This window comes from Oryza sativa, chromosome 2, assembly GCF_034140825.1.
Source record: "Oryza sativa Japonica Group chromosome 2, ASM3414082v1".
NCBI lineage: Eukaryota > Viridiplantae > Streptophyta > Magnoliopsida > Poales > Poaceae > Oryza > Oryza sativa.
The window spans coordinates 10925893-10944232 of record NC_089036.1 but is presented as its reverse complement, the minus strand read 5'-3'; the positions used below and the strand labels follow the sequence as shown (position 1 = coordinate 10944232).

The following is an 18340-nucleotide window of genomic DNA, read 5'->3' as shown; positions in this document are numbered from 1 at the left end:
TTTCTTTTTGAGGATAGGCAAGGAGTAATGCCTAACATATATTCTCATTTTCAGTCTGTTTGCACTAATTTTGCTATTTTTATATTTAGTCCATGCTTCAATGCTGAGAATGGTGAGATCGGATACTTTTTTAAAAAAATCTCCATTGCTAAATTAAAAAGTTCGGTACATCTTTTTTTTTTACTTCGAGGAAGTTTAGCACATATTAAATTACATACGTATTACATATGCAATTTATGTAATCTAGGTCTCGATTTTGTTTTCTTGGAGATCTGTGATGTCATCTTTACCATGGGTGACAATGGAACTCCGTGGTATCGTGCGGATTCATCCGGATGTTTTTCATGCATGTTACATATGGCTTTAGCACTCACAGTTATGTTTGTTTCCTTTAAATTAGTTATTCTTTCTGTAATCCTATTAACGTCCATGGACAGACTGAAATTATCTTTTTGACTTTAACACTTTTATATTTTTCTTCGTCATAAATAATCAGTTGTAACTTTCTAAAGTTTGTTGTTCTATGATCAGGAGTTCATGGATCAGCCACTTTTGGACCGTGCAGCTTCTTCCTCGTCTAAGGCCACAAGCAGTAGATCAGCTTTCACAGATGCTGGATTCTTTAGTATTATCACTTTTTCTTGGATGGGGCCGTTACTTGATCTTGGAAGGAGGAAAGCACTAGATCTTGATGATGTGCCAACTTTGGATGATAATGACAGTGTTCAAGGCATCCTCCCTAACTTTGAGGCGAAGCTCGTCTCAGTTTCTGGTTCAGGGAAGTACACCGATGTTACAACAATTAACTTGGTCAAAGCTCTTGTTCTTACAACCTGGAAATTAATCCTCTTCACTGCAGTTTGTGCCTTACTCCGTACTGTCTCTTCATATGTTGGTCCATACCTGATTGAGTACTTTGTTGACTACCTGAATCGAAGTCCACAGTCCGCTAAAGAAGGCTACATTTTGGTGTTGAGTTTTGTTGTTGCGCAGTTCATCGAAGGCCTCTCATCAAGGCATTTGCTCTTCAGATCGCAACAACTTGGTGTGCGGGTACGCTCAGCTCTTGTCGCCGTCATTTACCAAAAGGGCCTCTCCCTCTCAAATCAGTCCAGAGAAAGCAGTTCAAGTGGAGAGATCATCAATGCCGTGAGCCTTGACGCCGAGCGTGTCGCGGATTTCAATTGGTCCATACATGAGCTTTGGCTGTTTCCTGTGCAGATTATTCTAGCAATGCTGATCCTATACTCCACTCTTGGTTTGGCAGCATTTGCAGCCCTTGCTGCCACTGTTTTGACAATGTTAGCAAATCTACCTATAGGGAGGATCCAGCAAAATTACCAAGAGAAAATGATGGATGCCAAGGATGCTAGAATGAGGGCTATGTCTGAGATGCTGCGGAACATGCGCATTCTCAAGCTTCAAGGATGGGAAATGGTCTTGTCGAAGATCATGGAGTTGAGGAAGGAGGAGATGCATTGGCTAAAGAAAGATGTATACACCTCAGTTATGCTTATATCTGTCTTCTTTGGAGCTCCTGCTTTTGTTGCTATGGTCACCTTTGGAAGTTGTTTGCTTCTAGGCATTCCATTAGAAACAGGGAAAGTATTGTCTGCTCTGGCAACGTTTAGGCAGCTACAAGGACCAATCAATAGTATCCCAGACACAGTCTCTGTGATCATCCAGACAAAAGTATCACTTGACAGGATATGCTCTTTTATGCACCTCGAGGAACTATCGAGCGATGTTGTAACTAAACTTCTAAGAGGTACAACTGATGTATCGATTGAGGTGAGGAACGGTCAGTTCTCTTGGAACACACCTTCTGAGGTTCCTACTCTCCGAAACTTGAACTTCCGTATTCGACAAGGAATGAGGGTTGCTATCTGTGGAACTGTTGGATCTGGAAAATCAAGTTTGTTGTCATGCATACTCGGTGAGATACCAAGGTTATCAGGAGATGTTCAAACATGTGGTAGGATTGCCTATGTTAGCCAATCGCCATGGATACAGAGTGGGACAATTGAACATAACATACTTTTTGACACAAAACTGCATAGGGAAAGGTATGAAAAGGTCCTTGAAGCATGCTGTCTTAAAAAGGACATGGAAATATTACCATTAGGTGATCAGACAATTATAGGAGAGAGAGGCATTAACCTAAGTGGCGGACAAAAGCAAAGGATGCAAATTGCACGTGCTTTGTATCAAGATGCAGATATCTTTCTGTTTGATGATCCCTTCAGTGCGGTTGATGCTCATACTGGGTTGCACTTGTTCAAGGTATTTTTCAGAACAAATCTTTAAATCCTTTTTCTATATGTGTGTAATCATCATTGAATGCTTAAACTAATAACTTATTGTTGGTACTTGAGACTTCTAATACTACAAAATATATTTTTACATCATATGATTTCAACGACATTTTCTCCCAGTCAATTTAGGGTTTTTTTTAACCTTCAGTTGTCAGTGCTAGTGCTGTTTGAATAGAACATGTTGGTTTTGTTGGATTTTTCATTTCCCAACTTCCAAAATCAGTAATAGCAGTTTATCTCACTGCATAGTTTATTGTGTGGACATAAACCTAATGTCTTAATCAGATCTTTTGTATGTTTCAGCTAAACAGTTTTTAGGTAGCTTGTTCTTGAACAATATTTAGGGTTCAAGAGTATATCTACTGTATGAAAGTTATTCATCACGACCTTGTATTTTTCAGGAGTGCTTGCTTGGACTCTTAGCTTCAAAAACTGTAGTGTATGTTACCCACCATGTCGAATTTTTGCCATCAGCCAATGCTATCATGGTGAGCTTCCAACAACTATCAAATCTACTTATTTATTCTACTCGCAACAATCGTTTTACCATGTCAATTCATTTCCCTGTTCTAGGTCATGAAAGATGGACAAATTATACAAGTTGGGAATTACGCTAAAATACTTAATTCTGGAGAAGAGTTCACAAAATTAGTATTTTCCCATAAGGATGCCATTTCTACTCTAGAAAGTTTAGAACACTCAAGTGGCAATCCCAAAAGTAGTCTTATTCCTGGTGACAGTGGAAGTACGCTTTTCAGATAAGCAAAAGGATGATAATCAAGGAGCAGAAGAAGGGATTGTTCAAAATGGTCAGTTGGTACAAGAAGAAGAGAGGGAGAAAGGGCGGGTTGGGATTTCCGTCTATTGGAAATATATTACAATGGTATATGGTGGAGCACTTGTGCCGCTTATTTTGCTCGCTCAGATAATTTTTCAAGTTCTTCAAATTGGAAGCAATTTTTGGATGGCTTGTGCTGCTCCAATATCCAAAGATGTGAATCCTCCGGTCAATAGCTTGAAAATGGTACTTGTATATGTTGTGTTAGCTTTTGTGAGCTCGTTATTCATCTTCATAAGATCCCATCTTCTTGTCATGGCTGGATGCAAGACTGCAATGATGCTATTTGATAAGATGCATCGATGCATATTCCGAGCTTCAATGTATTTCTTTGACTCCACTCCTAGCGGTCGAATCTTGAACAGAGTAAGTAATTTACCTTCACCATCTTTATTTTAATGAGAAAATTGAAGTTATCTCCTTGGAATGCCATTAGAATTTTTATTCATATTCAATTAATCATGAAAGTTGAAACAAAATTGCAGGCTTCTAGTGATCAAAGCACAGTGGACACCAGAATTTTTGACCTGATGGGATATGTTCTATTTCCTGCTATCGAACTTCTTGGAACAATTATTTTAATGTCACGGGTAGCATGGCCAGTCTTCGTAATTTTTGTCCCAATTATTGCAGCATCTCTGTGGTATCAGATATTCTTTTTATTATATATCTTATGTTCGATACCAATTGTGGTTCCAGTTTATAATTTTTAAGTATGTAGAAGGAAAAATACATTGATTCATGACTATATTGACAATTTTTCACAGATTCAACTGAAAATTGAACATCAGTGTTTTTCTTTTCACAGATTTAATTTAAAATTTAAAGGGATGGCAAAGCAATTACAGATAATACAAAATAAAATCATTAAGTAAATATATGATGTGATACATTACTTGGCAAAAATATTCCCAATCAAATTTTCAGGTTGATCCTAGTGTATATAGGAGTGTCCTTGTACATTTCCGATGTTCTTCTGAACAATCAAATTTTGTCTTAAAATATGCTATTGAACAATAATAATTGTTACCATATTTCAAAACTATAATTATGCATTTTCTATGACATTATTGGTTTCAAGACGACTCATATTTTGTGTTTGTTTTTAATTACCACAATTCCTTCCCTTCAGCAATATTACATAGATGGTGCTAGAGAGTTGCAGAGGTTGACTGGAGTTTGCAGAGCTCCTGTGATGCAGCATTTTGCTGAATCAGTAGCTGGATCAAATATCATTAGATGCTTTGGCAAGGAAATACAGTTTATCAATGCCGTCAGTCATTTCATGGATAATTTATCTAGACCAAGTTTATATAATGCTGCTTCAATGGAATGGTTGTGCTTTCGCTTGGACATTCTTTCATCCTTTATCTTCGCATTTGCCTTGATACTTCTGGTCACCTTGCCAGCTGCTCTAATTGACCCAAGTAAGTACGGTGGGCTTTAATTTGATTAGTCAGATCAAATTAGTTCATTATTGTATTAACATCCGTGCTAACTCTCATATTTACTACTTCACAGAGACAGCTGGTCTTGCAGTCACTTATGGATTGAGTCTGAATATGTTACAAGGGTGGGCTATTGCAGTGCTCTGTAGTTTGGAAAATAGAATGATATCCGTTGAAAGAATTTTTCAATACATGGCTATTCCTTCTGAACCACCCCTTACAATATCAAAAAGTAGACCAAACTGCCGGTGGCCGACAAATGGTGAAATTGAGCTTCGCAACCTCCATGTTTGTCTCTTGAACTCTATGTTGTTATATAAGTTCACTTCTAACAATGTCGGAGTTATATCAATTATTGATTAGAACTCCCAAATTTTCTATTCGAAATATTCTCTGAGAAAAACAATATGTTATTAAATTACTCCCTTAGGGTTGATAATACTTGTCATTTTAGACAAGAGCACGGTTTCCAAAAAAACAACTTTGACCATTATTTTTCATTATAATATGTATAAAAGTGTTAATAAATATATGATTTTATTAAAGTACTTTGTAAGACTAATCTATACATGTAATCACCATATTTGAAAGACAAATATTTTAAAAATGATTCATAATCAAAGATTCTATACCTCACCCTTGTCTAAAACGACAAGTATTATCAGCCCGGAGGGAGTAATTTATTTCTTCATGAAGTTATTCCATAAAAATTGGCATGCAGGTCTTTTTTCTAGTAGTGTAGAGTTGCAATCCTCTTTCATAATATACTATTTTGTATGACTTCAACATACCGCTGTAGAAATACCCTCCCAAAACTATATTTTCTTTCTTAACATGGAAAACATACAACACCTAATGCATAATTTTCTGGTGAACTGTTTTTTTCCTCTAAAGTGCTTTGTATGTGATGTAGGTAAGGTATGCGACACAGTTGCCTTTTGTTTTGAAAGGCCTAACTTGCACTTTACCCAGAGGATTGAGGACCGGTATCGTCGGAAGAACTGGCAATGGCAAGTCAACCTTGATTCAAGCACTATTCCGCATCGTCGACCCATGTATTGGGCAAGTGTTGATAGATGGCCTTGACATTTGCACCATTGGACTACATGATCTACGGACAAGATTGAGCATCATTCCTCAAGATCCTGTGATGTTTGAGGGGACCCTACGAAATAACATTGACCCTTTGGAGGAGTACAGCGATGAGCAAATCTGGGAGGTAATTCTTATTTTAAATTTACTAGTACCTCCATCCCTAAATAACATATGGAAGACAAATTACTATAGAAAATACATGACATTCATACCCCAAATTAAATGAGGGATGGATTGAAGAGAGAGGGTAGTTAGCTTTAGAAGCATACTTATTTTGGGGACAAAACTTGAGTGTTAGAAATATACTTATTTAGTAATGGAGGTAGTATAATTTGTAATGCTTCGTATGTGCACCTATGTTTTTTTTAAAAAAAAATATGCATAACTCATATCTGCTATTCGATGGGCAAAAGAGTTCACTTGTGTATATATGTTATCCAGGCATTGGACTCTTGTCATCTTGGTGATGAAGTTAGAAAGAGTGATCTCAAGCTTGACTCTACAGGTTTCATATCTATATCAGAAAGCTATAATGCATTGCTCCACGATGTCAAACTCATAACTTATACTTTAATATGAAATGCAGTTACAGAAAATGGCAGCAACTGGAGTGCAGGTCAGCGTCAGCTTGTTTGTTTGGGAAGGGTGGTTCTAAAGAAGCGAAAGATCTTGGTTTTGGATGAAGCAACTTCTTCAGTGGATCCAATAACTGACAATTTGATTCAGAAAACCCTGAAGCAACAATTCTCCGAATGCACGGTGATTACCATAGCACATCGGATCACATCAGTTCTTGATAGTGAGAAGGTCATTCTTATGGACAATGGTTAGTTATGTGCCTAAGGTTTACTTAGTAGCCAACAGTTAATAGCTTGGTTCTCCCGTTCTAATTCCATGTTATTGTAAACAGGTAAAATCGCAGAGGCTGACTCGCCAGCAAAACTTCTGGAAGACAATTTATCGTTATTTTCGAAACTTGTATCAGAATACACCAAGGGATCAGAGTATTAAACCATGATTAGTAGATGAAAGAGGGGCCAAGTCTATCACCGAGACTAAATTTTCGGCTTGAATTTAAATATACTTTCTTGGTAACCTGTTGCAACATGATCAGTTGTGTATTCGGAATGTGCAATGGAACTAAGAAATTGCAATGTTGTTCGGAAATCCCTGGATGCATAGCCGATGATGTGTTTGCAGAGATGTTTATGTTTGAGAAAGCATTACTCCAGAAGTACGGATGCAAGTGGGTAGTTCCGCTACCCATATAAAAACCCACTTGCTAGTCTATTTTTCGCATAATTGTACACAATTCAGAAAAACAAAAAAACTAAAAGTGGGATAAGCGGGACAAAAAAGGCCGCTTGCCCGCCCCGCTTGCATCTATATCCAGAAGTTCACCATAGACAAGAATGCTACTAATATAGGTTATATAAGATTCATAGACGCATCAATTTTTTTTATAAGACTAGTCAAGTACCCGTGCTTTGCTATGGAAATCTAAAATTGTGAGGTCACATGTTTTTGAACGATCCTAACAAGCTACCAACATACAAAAGTCTGCTGTTGAAAATAAATTAACTGGGCTAATGAACTATTGTCTCCTTTGTTAAGTCACTTTTTTTTACTATGGCTTCCAAAGTTCATTCAGTAATCTAACAATTTCTGCTATGCTAGATCTTTGAAAACAATCAGTGCAGCGAATTGCATAAATCATCTACTCCTACCTGTTTCTCAAATAATGATAAAGTTTATGAGTTCTCAATATATAGAAAAGATGCCCGTGCGTTGCAACGGGTAACGACTTTTTTCAGTGTTATATTAAGAGCTGAGTAATAAATTAAAATATTGGGATCACTATACACTATGATTGAAAAAGTTAATAAAAATCATAACATTGGGATCGCTATAATTATAATTAAAAAAATTAATGAAAATATTTCCTGGGTTTTCGGTCGAAAGCCTTCCTTCCTTTTCAGCCCTATGCTAGTGCGCTACCTCCCTCCATTTGATCTGCTTCTCTTCGACCCTACCATCTTCAACTTCCCGAATATGACTACCATCTTCAACCTCCCGAAGATAATCCTGTGTCCGTGCCCGTACATTTGCCGAATCAAATCGCCCCATCAAATCTAGCCGAATCTTTCTAGATCAGCCAAAATTGGTCGAGGGTTTTTATCCACTCGATCTACTCTTTCCGTTTTCCCCAAAATCAGAGCGTAAAACTCAGGATAAAAATGACTGGGGAAGATCGCCGTCATCATCGGCAACTGTAAAACAGAGATTAAATCCAACAATTAAAGCCGAATCGAAGGGAAAATTATGGAGAAAATGATGAGAGAGGCAAGTGTAAAATAGAGATTAAATCCGGCAATTAAAGCTGAATCGAAGGGAAAATCATGGAGACAATGATGAGAGAGGATTGGGGAATCGATTTTTGCAATCAAATTGGAGGAGAAAACACACGATCGATATGGCAACTGCACAGCGCTAGGGTTCACCTCGGGAGGCGTGCAGCGAACAGATGGGATTATAAAATCAGATGAGAAAAACAAAAAGCTCACGGGAGAAAAAACCGGTGACAAAAAAGATTGACGAAAAAAACTAAAAGCGTCTGGGAGACGCGCGGTGAACAGATCGGGTTAAAAAAAGGGGACAAACAACCAAAAGGCTTAGCGTGTGCGCTGCATAAAAAAACTCTTTTGCGTGCAAAGAAAAAACAGAAAAAAATACCGGTGCCAAAGAAAACCAAACGAACTTTTTTGTTTTTTTACTAGGAGATTTTTTTCCTTTTTCTACGGGAGTCGGACAAGAGATGTTTTTTTTCTTTTTTTTTACTGACGATGGAAGCTTTTTTTCGCTCGTTAAGTCGGACTTTTTTTTCTTTCTCTTTTTTTACCTTTTTTGAGTCGGACATTTTTTTCTTTTTTTTACGGAGGACGGGAATTTCCTGTTTTTAAGTAGAGATCTCTATGTCTGTCTCTACTACTTAAAAAATAAAAGGTGCTTCCATCGTCCGAAAAAAACTAAAAAAAAAAGAAAAAAAAACAAATCGGTCCGATAAAAAAACCGGGTGAAAAACCGGAAAAGAAAAGAAAAACCAAACGTAAAAAAACCGGGCGAAAAAAGAAAAAAAAAATCTGTCCGATCTAAAAACCGGGCGAAAAAACCGGAAAAAGAAAAGAAAAACTAAATATGTCCGATCCAGAAAAAGGGCGAAAATAAACGAAAAGAAAAATGAATCCAACTCTGGTAAAAAAGGGCGAAAAAAAATCAAAAAAAAATCAGCCCGATTCTCTACTACTTAATCTCTACTATGTAAAAAAGAGGTGTTTCCTTCATTCCTCAAAACAAAATAAATAGCGAAAAAATAAAAAAAAAAGTTCGACTCTCTCTCAGAAACGAAAAAAAAAGTCCGACTCTATATCCGATCACTAGTACAGATCCTTCTATCTGTGACGGGCTCTAATATGCTTAGAAATAGCGGGCCGTCACAAGGAAGTCATCTCAACCGGGCCGAAAAGTACCCAATTGAGATATGGTTGCACAGACATGTTAGATGAGTATAAAACTAAAGCCCGTCACGGATGACACCTATCAGTGACGGGCCGTAGTTTAGGCCCGATTGAGATAACATTCCATATCTCAAACGGGCCTAAAGTTGCGGCCCGTCACAGATGACCATCATCTGTAACGGGCACCAACTTTAGACCCGTTTGAGATAACATTCCATATCTCAAACGGGCCTCAAGTTGTGGCCCGTCACAGATGACCATCATCCGTGACGTGCACCAACTTGAGGCCCGTTTGAGATAACAATTAGGCCCGTCACAGATGACTCATCAGTGACGGCCAATATACTTAATCTCTATCGGGCATTAACTAAATCCCCTCACCGATGACTATTTTTCCATTTTTCATATGAAATGTTTATATTTGTAAGTTGACTATAGCAAAATAATTTAGTGCAGTATAATAATTCATTTTATAAGTCAGAATAACTTTACGGGTAGTAAATGATTTCAAATGAAAAAAATGTCAACAACAAAGTTGTATAACTTATCAAGATTTACAACTTTTAGTTTGGTCATTTTTCAATATAACATTTTTTTTTGAATAGTTTGAATTTGAATTTAAAAATATGACAACTTCAAACAACATTTTTCAAATACTAAATGATTTCAATTGAAAATGTCATCAACAACAAAGTTGAATAACTCATCAAGATCTAAAACTTTTATTTTTGTTATTTCTTCATCCGATAAAATGTTAGTAATATTATTCACAAATTTTACATATATGTGTTATAGTTTATAAAACCAGATAAGAGATATGTCAATTTTGTGAACAATGTTATTATCACTTTGTCATATGAAGAAATGACCAAAATAAAAGTTGTAGATCTTGATGAGTTATTTAACTTTGTTTTTGATGACTTTTTCAGTTGATATCATTTAGTATTTGAAAATGTTGTTTGAAGTTGTCATATTTTCAAATTCAAATTCAAACGGTTCAAAAAATGTTATATAGAAAAATGACCAAAATAAAAGTTATATATTTTGATGAGTTATACAACTTTGTTATTGATGACTTTTTCAGTTGAAGTCGTTCGCTGATCTAAAATTCTATTTGAACTTTTCAAACTTTGAATTTCAAATTTCAAATTGTTTAAATAGAGTCAAATGGAGAAATGATCAAAATAAAAATTTTGCACCTCGATGAGTTCTACAACTTTGGTTTTGGTGACTTTTCCATTTGAAATCATTTAATAACCCCAATTTGACATCCTGGCCTAGGGCATAATAGGATTAATAGAATACTCATACCAACATGTTACAACTACTTTTTCGGAAGCCAATCTTTAAAGAACTTTAACATTAAGTTTGAACTTCTCGCGTGGGTGCACACGAGTGAGGGCTAGCCAAAAAATAAAATTTATTTATTTTTTAATTATACTCATCTGTGACGGGCATTAACTTAGGCTATAGTTAACGCCCGTCACATATGACTCATCTGTGACGGGTTAATGCCCGTCACAGATGACTCATCTGTGACGGGCTATAGGTAATGCCCGTCACAGATCAGGGTCATCTGTGACAGGCGCTAGTTGTGGCCCGATTGAGATAGTTCATCTGTGACAGGCTATAGTTTGACTGGTCGTCTGGGTCAAAGCTATCGGTGACGGGCTTTACTTAGGGCCCGATTGAGATAGAATCATCCGTGACGGCCATTTTCCCGATTGAGATAACTCTTCACATCAGTGACTTCTAGCCTGTGACGGCCGCCATGCCCGATTGAGATGGGGCTTACCGCCCAATTGAGATGAGGGTATCCGTTCTAGTGGATTCCTCCTTAAAAACGGAAAATAAAACACACCACTCCTTTCGGCATCGGTTTGAGTCCGAGATCCCAGGGACACTCCTCTCGGTTTCAATCTATATCGTGATATCTCATATATCTTGGTGAAAAAAAATTGATGTGCCGGATTAAAGATCTGTGTGCAAAAACGGAACCTACCGGTCGAGAGCATTCCATTTTTATATGATTTTAATTTTTGGGTTTGTACTTTTCTAATTGAGTCCCTATAATTTTTATATTTACATTTGAGTAGTATCATTAATACTGGCTACTTCTCTGCTGCTGCGCTTCACTATTATAGTGTACAAGCGGTAGGAGAGTACTAGAGTAAAGCGGTAGGAGAGTATTATATACAGCTTTCCCCAATCTGATTTTCAATTTTTGAATTGAAGAAAGTTACTATCTTGGTTAAAAAAGATTACTAACAAAAATAAGTAAAGTATTTGAGTACGTATATATAGCATTTTGTTGCTTTAGAAATGTGTAGCGGTTGGGAATTTGTCATAGATGTATAGATATAGCATGACATAACATGTGGTTTCTTGATGGACAGTTTTCAAATACCATTTGTAGCTCACTTGATTAGTTCACATGCATGTCGAGTCATTTTTGTATGGCAACATAAAGTGAGGTCATAACTACAGGGCATGTCTACTGTAGCATATTACATATATATATCCCAGTAAAACATAAACAGGTGAGTTACAGGGGAAAATCCAATATCATAGTAACACATAAGATATGCTACAAGTATACTTTATAACATATTTATATAAGGTCTTGTCTAGCTTTAATGTAACTGATGAAAAATCCGAAAAATTTCAGTCACTTTTTTGGACGACTAGGATCGCATCAAGATTTGTGCATACTCATTATCTCTCCCTTAACGATTCTTCTCTTTTCTAGTTCGCATGCACGCACATGAGACTCAGGACAAATCGCCACGCCTTGCTTTCTTACTGAGCACTGAGGCCTCCACTGCCACCGCACTTCGCCCCATGGCTCACTAGCTAGCCAGAAGCCATCAACGGTGCCGGCGAGCCCCCTCTAGACCGGCCACCTCTCTCTTCCTCTCTAATCTTCTGGCGGCGGCGTGGTGCTATCGGGTTCACTGCCGATGACCACATCCTCCAAACCCCATGACATCCCTCACCCCTGCCACCAACCCTACCCACCTGCGTGCCTCTAACTCCGCGTCTCCAGCAGCGCCTCCGCCGCCTCGCCGCTCATCGTCGATCAGGCCACCCCAGAAGGCCATCTCCCTAATCCTGGGAGAAACCGCTCCTTTCTTCCCAAAACCCCACGGCTTCCCCCAACCCTAGCCCCAAAACCCTAACTCTAATCCGTAGGTCATGTACCGCAATCGGATGTCTCTGGCGATGAGAAAGATAAAGGGATCGGCGAGGATCTCTTCATCACTGTTGCCATCGCCGAGAAGTGGTTGAAGACAATTCTCTAAACGTTGGATTTCAATCCAATGGGTAGGGAGCAGGTGAACACCAAATCTCAGTCACCTAAAAACTACCATTTCCCTTCATTCATATAAAGATGTGAGATGAGAAAGTACAATAGGAGCACAAAATGTGTTGCATATATATACACATGGCAGTAATAATGACTGACTTGGTTAAAAGGCTAGTAATAAAATTAAATAAAGTATTTGAGTACACGTATATATAGCATAGCGGTTGGGAATTTGTCGTTTATGTATATATATAGCCTGACATAACATGTGGTTTCTGGATTTTCAGTTTCAAAAACCCATTTGTCGTCGCTCACTTGATATATATCATTAATTACTGACATGCAGGTCGCGTCACTTTTGTATGGCAACATAGCTAGGTAGAGAGCATGAAAACGTGTACGCGTGCACGCATGAGGATATGTAAGTGCGTACGGTGCAGCTCTGTTGCACGGCGAGACGTACCCAGCCAGAACCAGAGACCGACCGAGTCCCTCACCTGATCAGCTGCCTCACAAGGCGGAAGCAGTGCAACTGCGCAAGCATGCACGTATACGCAACACGCGTGTGTGTAATATAATGTGTAGCTGGCTCGATCGATCGATCTCTGGCTGCCTGGCTCGCCGCTCACGGTCCTATAAATAGCCGCGCGCTCCAAACGCAGCAGCAGCAGCAGCAAGCGTTTAGCTAGCTAGCTTTCTTTCCTTCAATTTCGTTTCCAAAGAGTTGATCACAGTACGTGTGTTTAGCTAGAGGAAGCTGGTGGTGGCGAGACCATGGTGGGCAAGGGCAACGAGTGCGCCGCAGCTCGCCGCCGCTTCAGCCTCCGGGCGGCGGCGGCGTCGTCGTCGTCGTCGTCCTTCCTCCCCTGTCTCTTGCTGGCGGCGGCGCTCTCCGCCGGCTGCTGCCGCGCGCACGCGGCGACGGCCCGGGCCCCGCGCAGTCTCTTGGCCCGCTTCCCGACGACGAAGATGACATCGGAGTTGGAGAAGGAGGCCGGCCGGTACGTCGACGACAGCTCGCAGGCGGCGAGGACGAACAACAAGATCACCAACCTGCAGGTGTCGTTCGTCGGCCACGGACATGATACTCCAGCAGGTGCTGCTTATTATTATTATTATTATTATTACTCCGCTCGTGTAAACACTCGGCACGTACGCGTACCAAAAGCTTATTACAAACAAACTTCTTAACCGTTTAATCTAATTATTATATCTTAGAGTTATTATAAAAAAATATATATGATTTAATCACAGTACTTATTATGTCAATAGTGCAAGTTTTGTTTTCAACAACTTTTTGCACCTATATATAGCTAGCGTGGCATCCTAGTCAGAGTCCATGAAATGAGCCCAATGGGCTTACCGCCTTTGGTCCTTGGCCCATGGCAGTGCGTGCACAAATACACAAGAGAATGCGGGCTGACCGGTTGAGCCGGCTGCATATTCGCACTCACACGCATGTGCAACTGAACGCCTGAACCAGCTGCAGTACCAGCTATCCATGAGTTTAAAAAAAAAACTCAGCCACAAAGCTATTAGCATATTTAGTCATATTTATATGTTGGGAACTTGTGATACATTGGAAAAATTAATAATAATCGACGTTCAATATTGATGTCATTTTTATGATTCATATTTCCTCAACAACAGATACGGTTACTGTAGATTAAAGTGAAAATCAAGGCAAGTACATAGGCCATGTTATCAGCATCCTATATAATATTATTTTAAAAGAAAAAAAAATAAATAATAAAAATATATAAAAAGGAATGTGCAGTATAAAGAAATCAAAATATAAAAATGCAATATTTTTTCTTATTATACCAATTTATTGCTTTGGAAAAGTCATTGAGAAATAATCCAAATAAGTACAATTTGCGTTAGGTTAGATTTGGAAACATATAACTTGGCTTTGTTTTTATCTTATATTTCTAGAAAAGATAAAACAATTAGTAGCAAGTGTAAACATCATGAACATATTTTCCTTCTAATTATATGGTTTTAACAGCTTATAGGCAAAACTTTTGAATTTATAAAAGTGAGATGAAATATTCATAAAACACACTTTTCTATTCATCTAATATACAACCTTCATCAATTTGTTAGCGTATATTAGTATGATGCAGTGTTTTTTCCTCAGTATTCCACAAAAAAAAATCTAAAAACACACTAAAAGGGTACTTTAAAGGTATGATGCTGATAGAACTTTTTAAGTACCGGATTATTTGCTTTAAAAATTCTCACGTTCTAAATAACCTCTAATTAAGCAGTATACAAATACTCCACACACACAAAATTACGGGCTAACTTAAGCAAGCATGCCAATAAGCACGCCGATTTTCTAGTAATTAAGTAATAACTGTGTTGATCAACTGAGTAAGTATCATCAGACAGGCGTCGTTTAAGTGCTATATATCTGCATTTCAGTGTAGTACATCAATTAAATTGACTCCATTAATCTGTTACAAAATAACAAGATGGCTTCTCCTACTCTGCCGACGAGTAAGAATTTTCTTTTTCTTGAGAAAAGCCGAGTGAGAATGTTTGATTGTCATTTCTACGCTGTATTTGTCGTTTTCAGTAGCAATTCATTTAAGTAACCCGTGTTTCTGTGACATAACAAGATGGAGAAGGGCAATTCGCTGATGCTGCATACCCGGCGAAGTGGAAACCAGATCAGGATCCGTCCACGCCATCGCTGGTCGTTGCTCATCATCTACCGAGTAAGAGCAACTCCAATAGCCTCTTCAAAAGACTCTCCAAGTTAAATTTTGTCAATTCTTGAAAAAAAAAGTACTCCAATAGCCTCTCTATTCAACTTGCCAAGCCATTTGGCTGGCCAAATCCTTCCCCTCAGTAGCCAAATTTGGCCAGCCAAACTCACTAGCCATCTGTGGGCCCCACCTATTCCCTATTCTCTTTCTTTGCATCCGCTCGCTCTCTCTCCCCCTTTGCCGCTGAAATCCCTACCACCGCCGCTTGCCAAAAATCGATGGCGAGCAGCGGCGGCGGTAGGGAGCCACCGTCGAGGTCATCGCGAGCCGCCGCCCTCGCCGTCGCCCTCCTCTAGATCCGTCGCGAGCCGTTGCCGCCACTGCCGCTGAGCTCCGCCCCGAGCATCGTCGAGGTCGTCGTCGCCCCGGGTCGTCGTCGAGGTTGTCGTCGCCCTGGGTCGTCGTCGAGGTCGTCGTCGCCCCGGGTCGTCGTCGTCGCGAGCCGTCACCGCCGCCGCCGCCGAGCTCCGCCCCGAGCATCGTCGAGGTCGTCGTCGCCCCGGGTTGTCGTCGCCCCGGGTCGTCGTCGTCGCGAGCCGTCACCGCCGCCGCCGCCGAGCTCCGCCCCGAGCATCGTCGAGGTCATCGTCGCCCCGGGTTGTCGTCGAGGTCGTCGTCGCGAGCCGTCGCCGCCACTGCCGCCGAGCTCCGCCCCGAGCATCGTCAAGGTCGTCGTCTCCCCAGGTCGTCGTCAAGGTCATTGTCGCGAGACGTCGCCGCCGAGCTCCGCCGCCGCCCCCTTGTAGATCTGGCAGCTCGAGGGGAGGTCGACATTGTCTCGCCTCCCGCCTCCCCGCATCATCGAGCCACCACGCGCGGCCGCCGTCGGCATCAGGGAAGGGAATGGGAAGAAAAGAAAGGGGAAAGAAGGAAGGGGGAGAGAAAAGAAGAAGAGGAGTAGAGGCTGACGTGTGGGTCCATTGTTATTTTGGAGAGGATTAATAGAGAGTCTGTTGGAGAGAGCATCTAGTTTGACTAGCTAAATCAGATGGAGAGTTGGCTATATGGGTGTTTGGAGAGTTCGATTTGGAGAAGCTATTGGAGATGCTCTAAGTATTGCAGGGTTGTTCTACCTCGAATATTATACATAGTGGGTTTTTAATCCCATTTACTAGTACTAGTAATTTAGTCCAATTATATTCACCCCTAATTCTGTTACATGATCGACAAGATGGCAATGCTCCCTTCATTGATGCTGCTTACCCAGTCAAGTGGAGTCCACGTGCTGATGGGCCTCCTAAACAACCAGCCACCTTCCCTGCTTCTCCAAGTAAGTACTGTTTTATGCTACATCAATTGGATTGGTATTCTCTAGTACTAGTAGTTAATTAAACCATAAACAAAATTGACCCTGTAATTAATTCTGTTATTACATAATTCACAAGATGGTGAGAAGGCCGAATTCACTGATTCTGCTTACTCGGTAAAATGGAGTCCACGTAGTGTTGCACCTCCTAAAGCACCGGGCATCTTTGCTCAACATTCTAGTAAGTAGTATATATTATAGTCGTTTTATGCTATATGCATGTGCTATTTTCATTGACTAGCAATGCAATCAAATTGATCCCATCACTCTGTTGTGTTAACAAGATGGTAACAAGGCCCAATTCACTGATGCTGCTTACCCAGTCGACTGGAATCCACGTAGTGTTGCGCCTCCTACTCCACCGGCTGCCTTGTCTTCTCTGGCTCATCCAGGTAAGAACATATAGGTAGATTTTGTACTCATTTCAGCGAACCTTTCATGGAATATATATTTGAATTCATGCAGCTGCAGGCATACATATCCAGCGCGGGATGCTCTTCTTAATGAAGAAGTTGCATCCTGGCGCCGTCTTGCCGGAAGGCACGAAGCTGGCGCTGCCGCACGGCGACCACGGCGTGGCCGCGGCGGCGCCAAGGTTCATCTACAAGGACAAGGGCGACGCCGTGCCGTTCGACCTCCGCGCCATGGACGCCATCCTCGCCATGTTCGGCATCCTCCCTGGATCCGACAAGGCGGCGCAGGTCGCCGACACCCTCCGCGCCTGCAGCGAGCTGACGGCCGCCGGCGGCGGCGGCGAGGAGCCACGCGCCTGCTGCGCCACCTCCCGCGAGGCGGTGCTCGACTTCGCCGCCTCGGCGCTGGGCACCAGCGCGCCGCGCGCGGTCACCACGCTCGTGCACGGGAGGGAGCCCCGCAGGTACGTGGTAGCGGCCGACGGCGTCGCCCGGATCGGCGGCGACGCCGTGGTGGCGTGCCACCCTATGCCATATCTATACGAGGTGTACTACTGCCACCGGCCAGCCGACGCGGTGGCGCTGAGGGTCGACCTCCACGCCGTCGCCGACGTGGGCCTGGGCGGCGCCACTGCCGTCGCCGTGTGCCACGTCAACACCACCACCTGGGACAGTGCGTACTTCGAGCTCCTCAAGGCAAGCCGTGGCGACGCCATCTGCCACTACATGCCGCAGGGCTATGTTCTGTGGCTAGCCAATTGAGAGTATTTCCTACAAACACCTGATCGTAGCTACTCTACCTTTCATGATTGATGCTTGATGCATCTCTCGCTGCTATCTTAATAAAATAAAACTGATGGTGTGCTCTCTTCTCGTCCTCGACTCCTTTTTTTCTTTTTCTTTTTTTTTTCGAAGAACAGTGAAGGAAGCTATTCTAATTACTGTTGCAATCCCATGCCTGTTGCTAACTTCTGAGGAAGGATGAAGATGTCAGAGTCCTAAAAGAATCGGCAGACTGAAATTCTAAGTTTTCAGGAAATTTGAACCCAAAAAAGTTGAAAATCGAATAGATTTTTACTAATTGTCAACAAATTAGTAAAACTGTTACACTGTTCGTTCATCACCCGTGGACGACCGTCCGATCTGCCTATCCACCAAGCTGTTCATGTGCAGATGGACTACTCGAGGAGTAGTGTGGAGATGACGAGGACGGCGCCAGAGCCTCTCGCTGCAGCTGATTTGGGGATTTCCATGTCCTTTATTACTGTGGGGGATTTACAGATTTTCATTGGCTCTGCTCGCTGCTAATTTGGGCAGTACAAACGTTGT

At 41.1% G+C, this 18340-nt stretch overlaps 1 protein-coding gene and 1 pseudogene across 8 annotated transcripts; both read left to right on the top strand.

Moving 5' to 3' along the window:
• The first annotated feature begins 537 nt into the window (after positions 1 to 537).
• On the top strand, positions 538 to 6856 carry LOC9272039 (ABC transporter C family member 3-like; annotated as a pseudogene).
• A 6204-nt stretch (positions 6857 to 13060) lies between these two features.
• On the top strand, positions 13061 to 17964 carry LOC4329048 (BURP domain-containing protein 4-like). Of its 8 annotated transcripts, none has more exons than XM_066307001.1 (6): positions 13061 to 13614; positions 15143 to 15241; positions 16464 to 16562; positions 16678 to 16779; positions 16883 to 16990; positions 17070 to 17884. In XM_066307001.1, exons 1-6 carry the CDS (start codon positions 13293 to 13295, stop codon positions 17771 to 17773), a joined length of 1434 nt encoding a protein of 477 aa, XP_066163098.1. In that variant the 5' UTR covers positions 13061 to 13292; the 3' UTR covers positions 17774 to 17884. The 8 variants fall into 8 exon arrangements, with proteins under 8 accessions (XP_066163098.1, XP_066163099.1, XP_066163101.1 ...); NM_001416518.1 differs by having other exon boundaries at positions 13173 to 13614; positions 17064 to 17964; XM_066307002.1 differs by lacking the exon at positions 15143 to 15241 and having other exon boundaries at positions 13137 to 13614; positions 17064 to 17884.
• Positions 17965 to 18340: the final 376 nt, after the last annotated feature.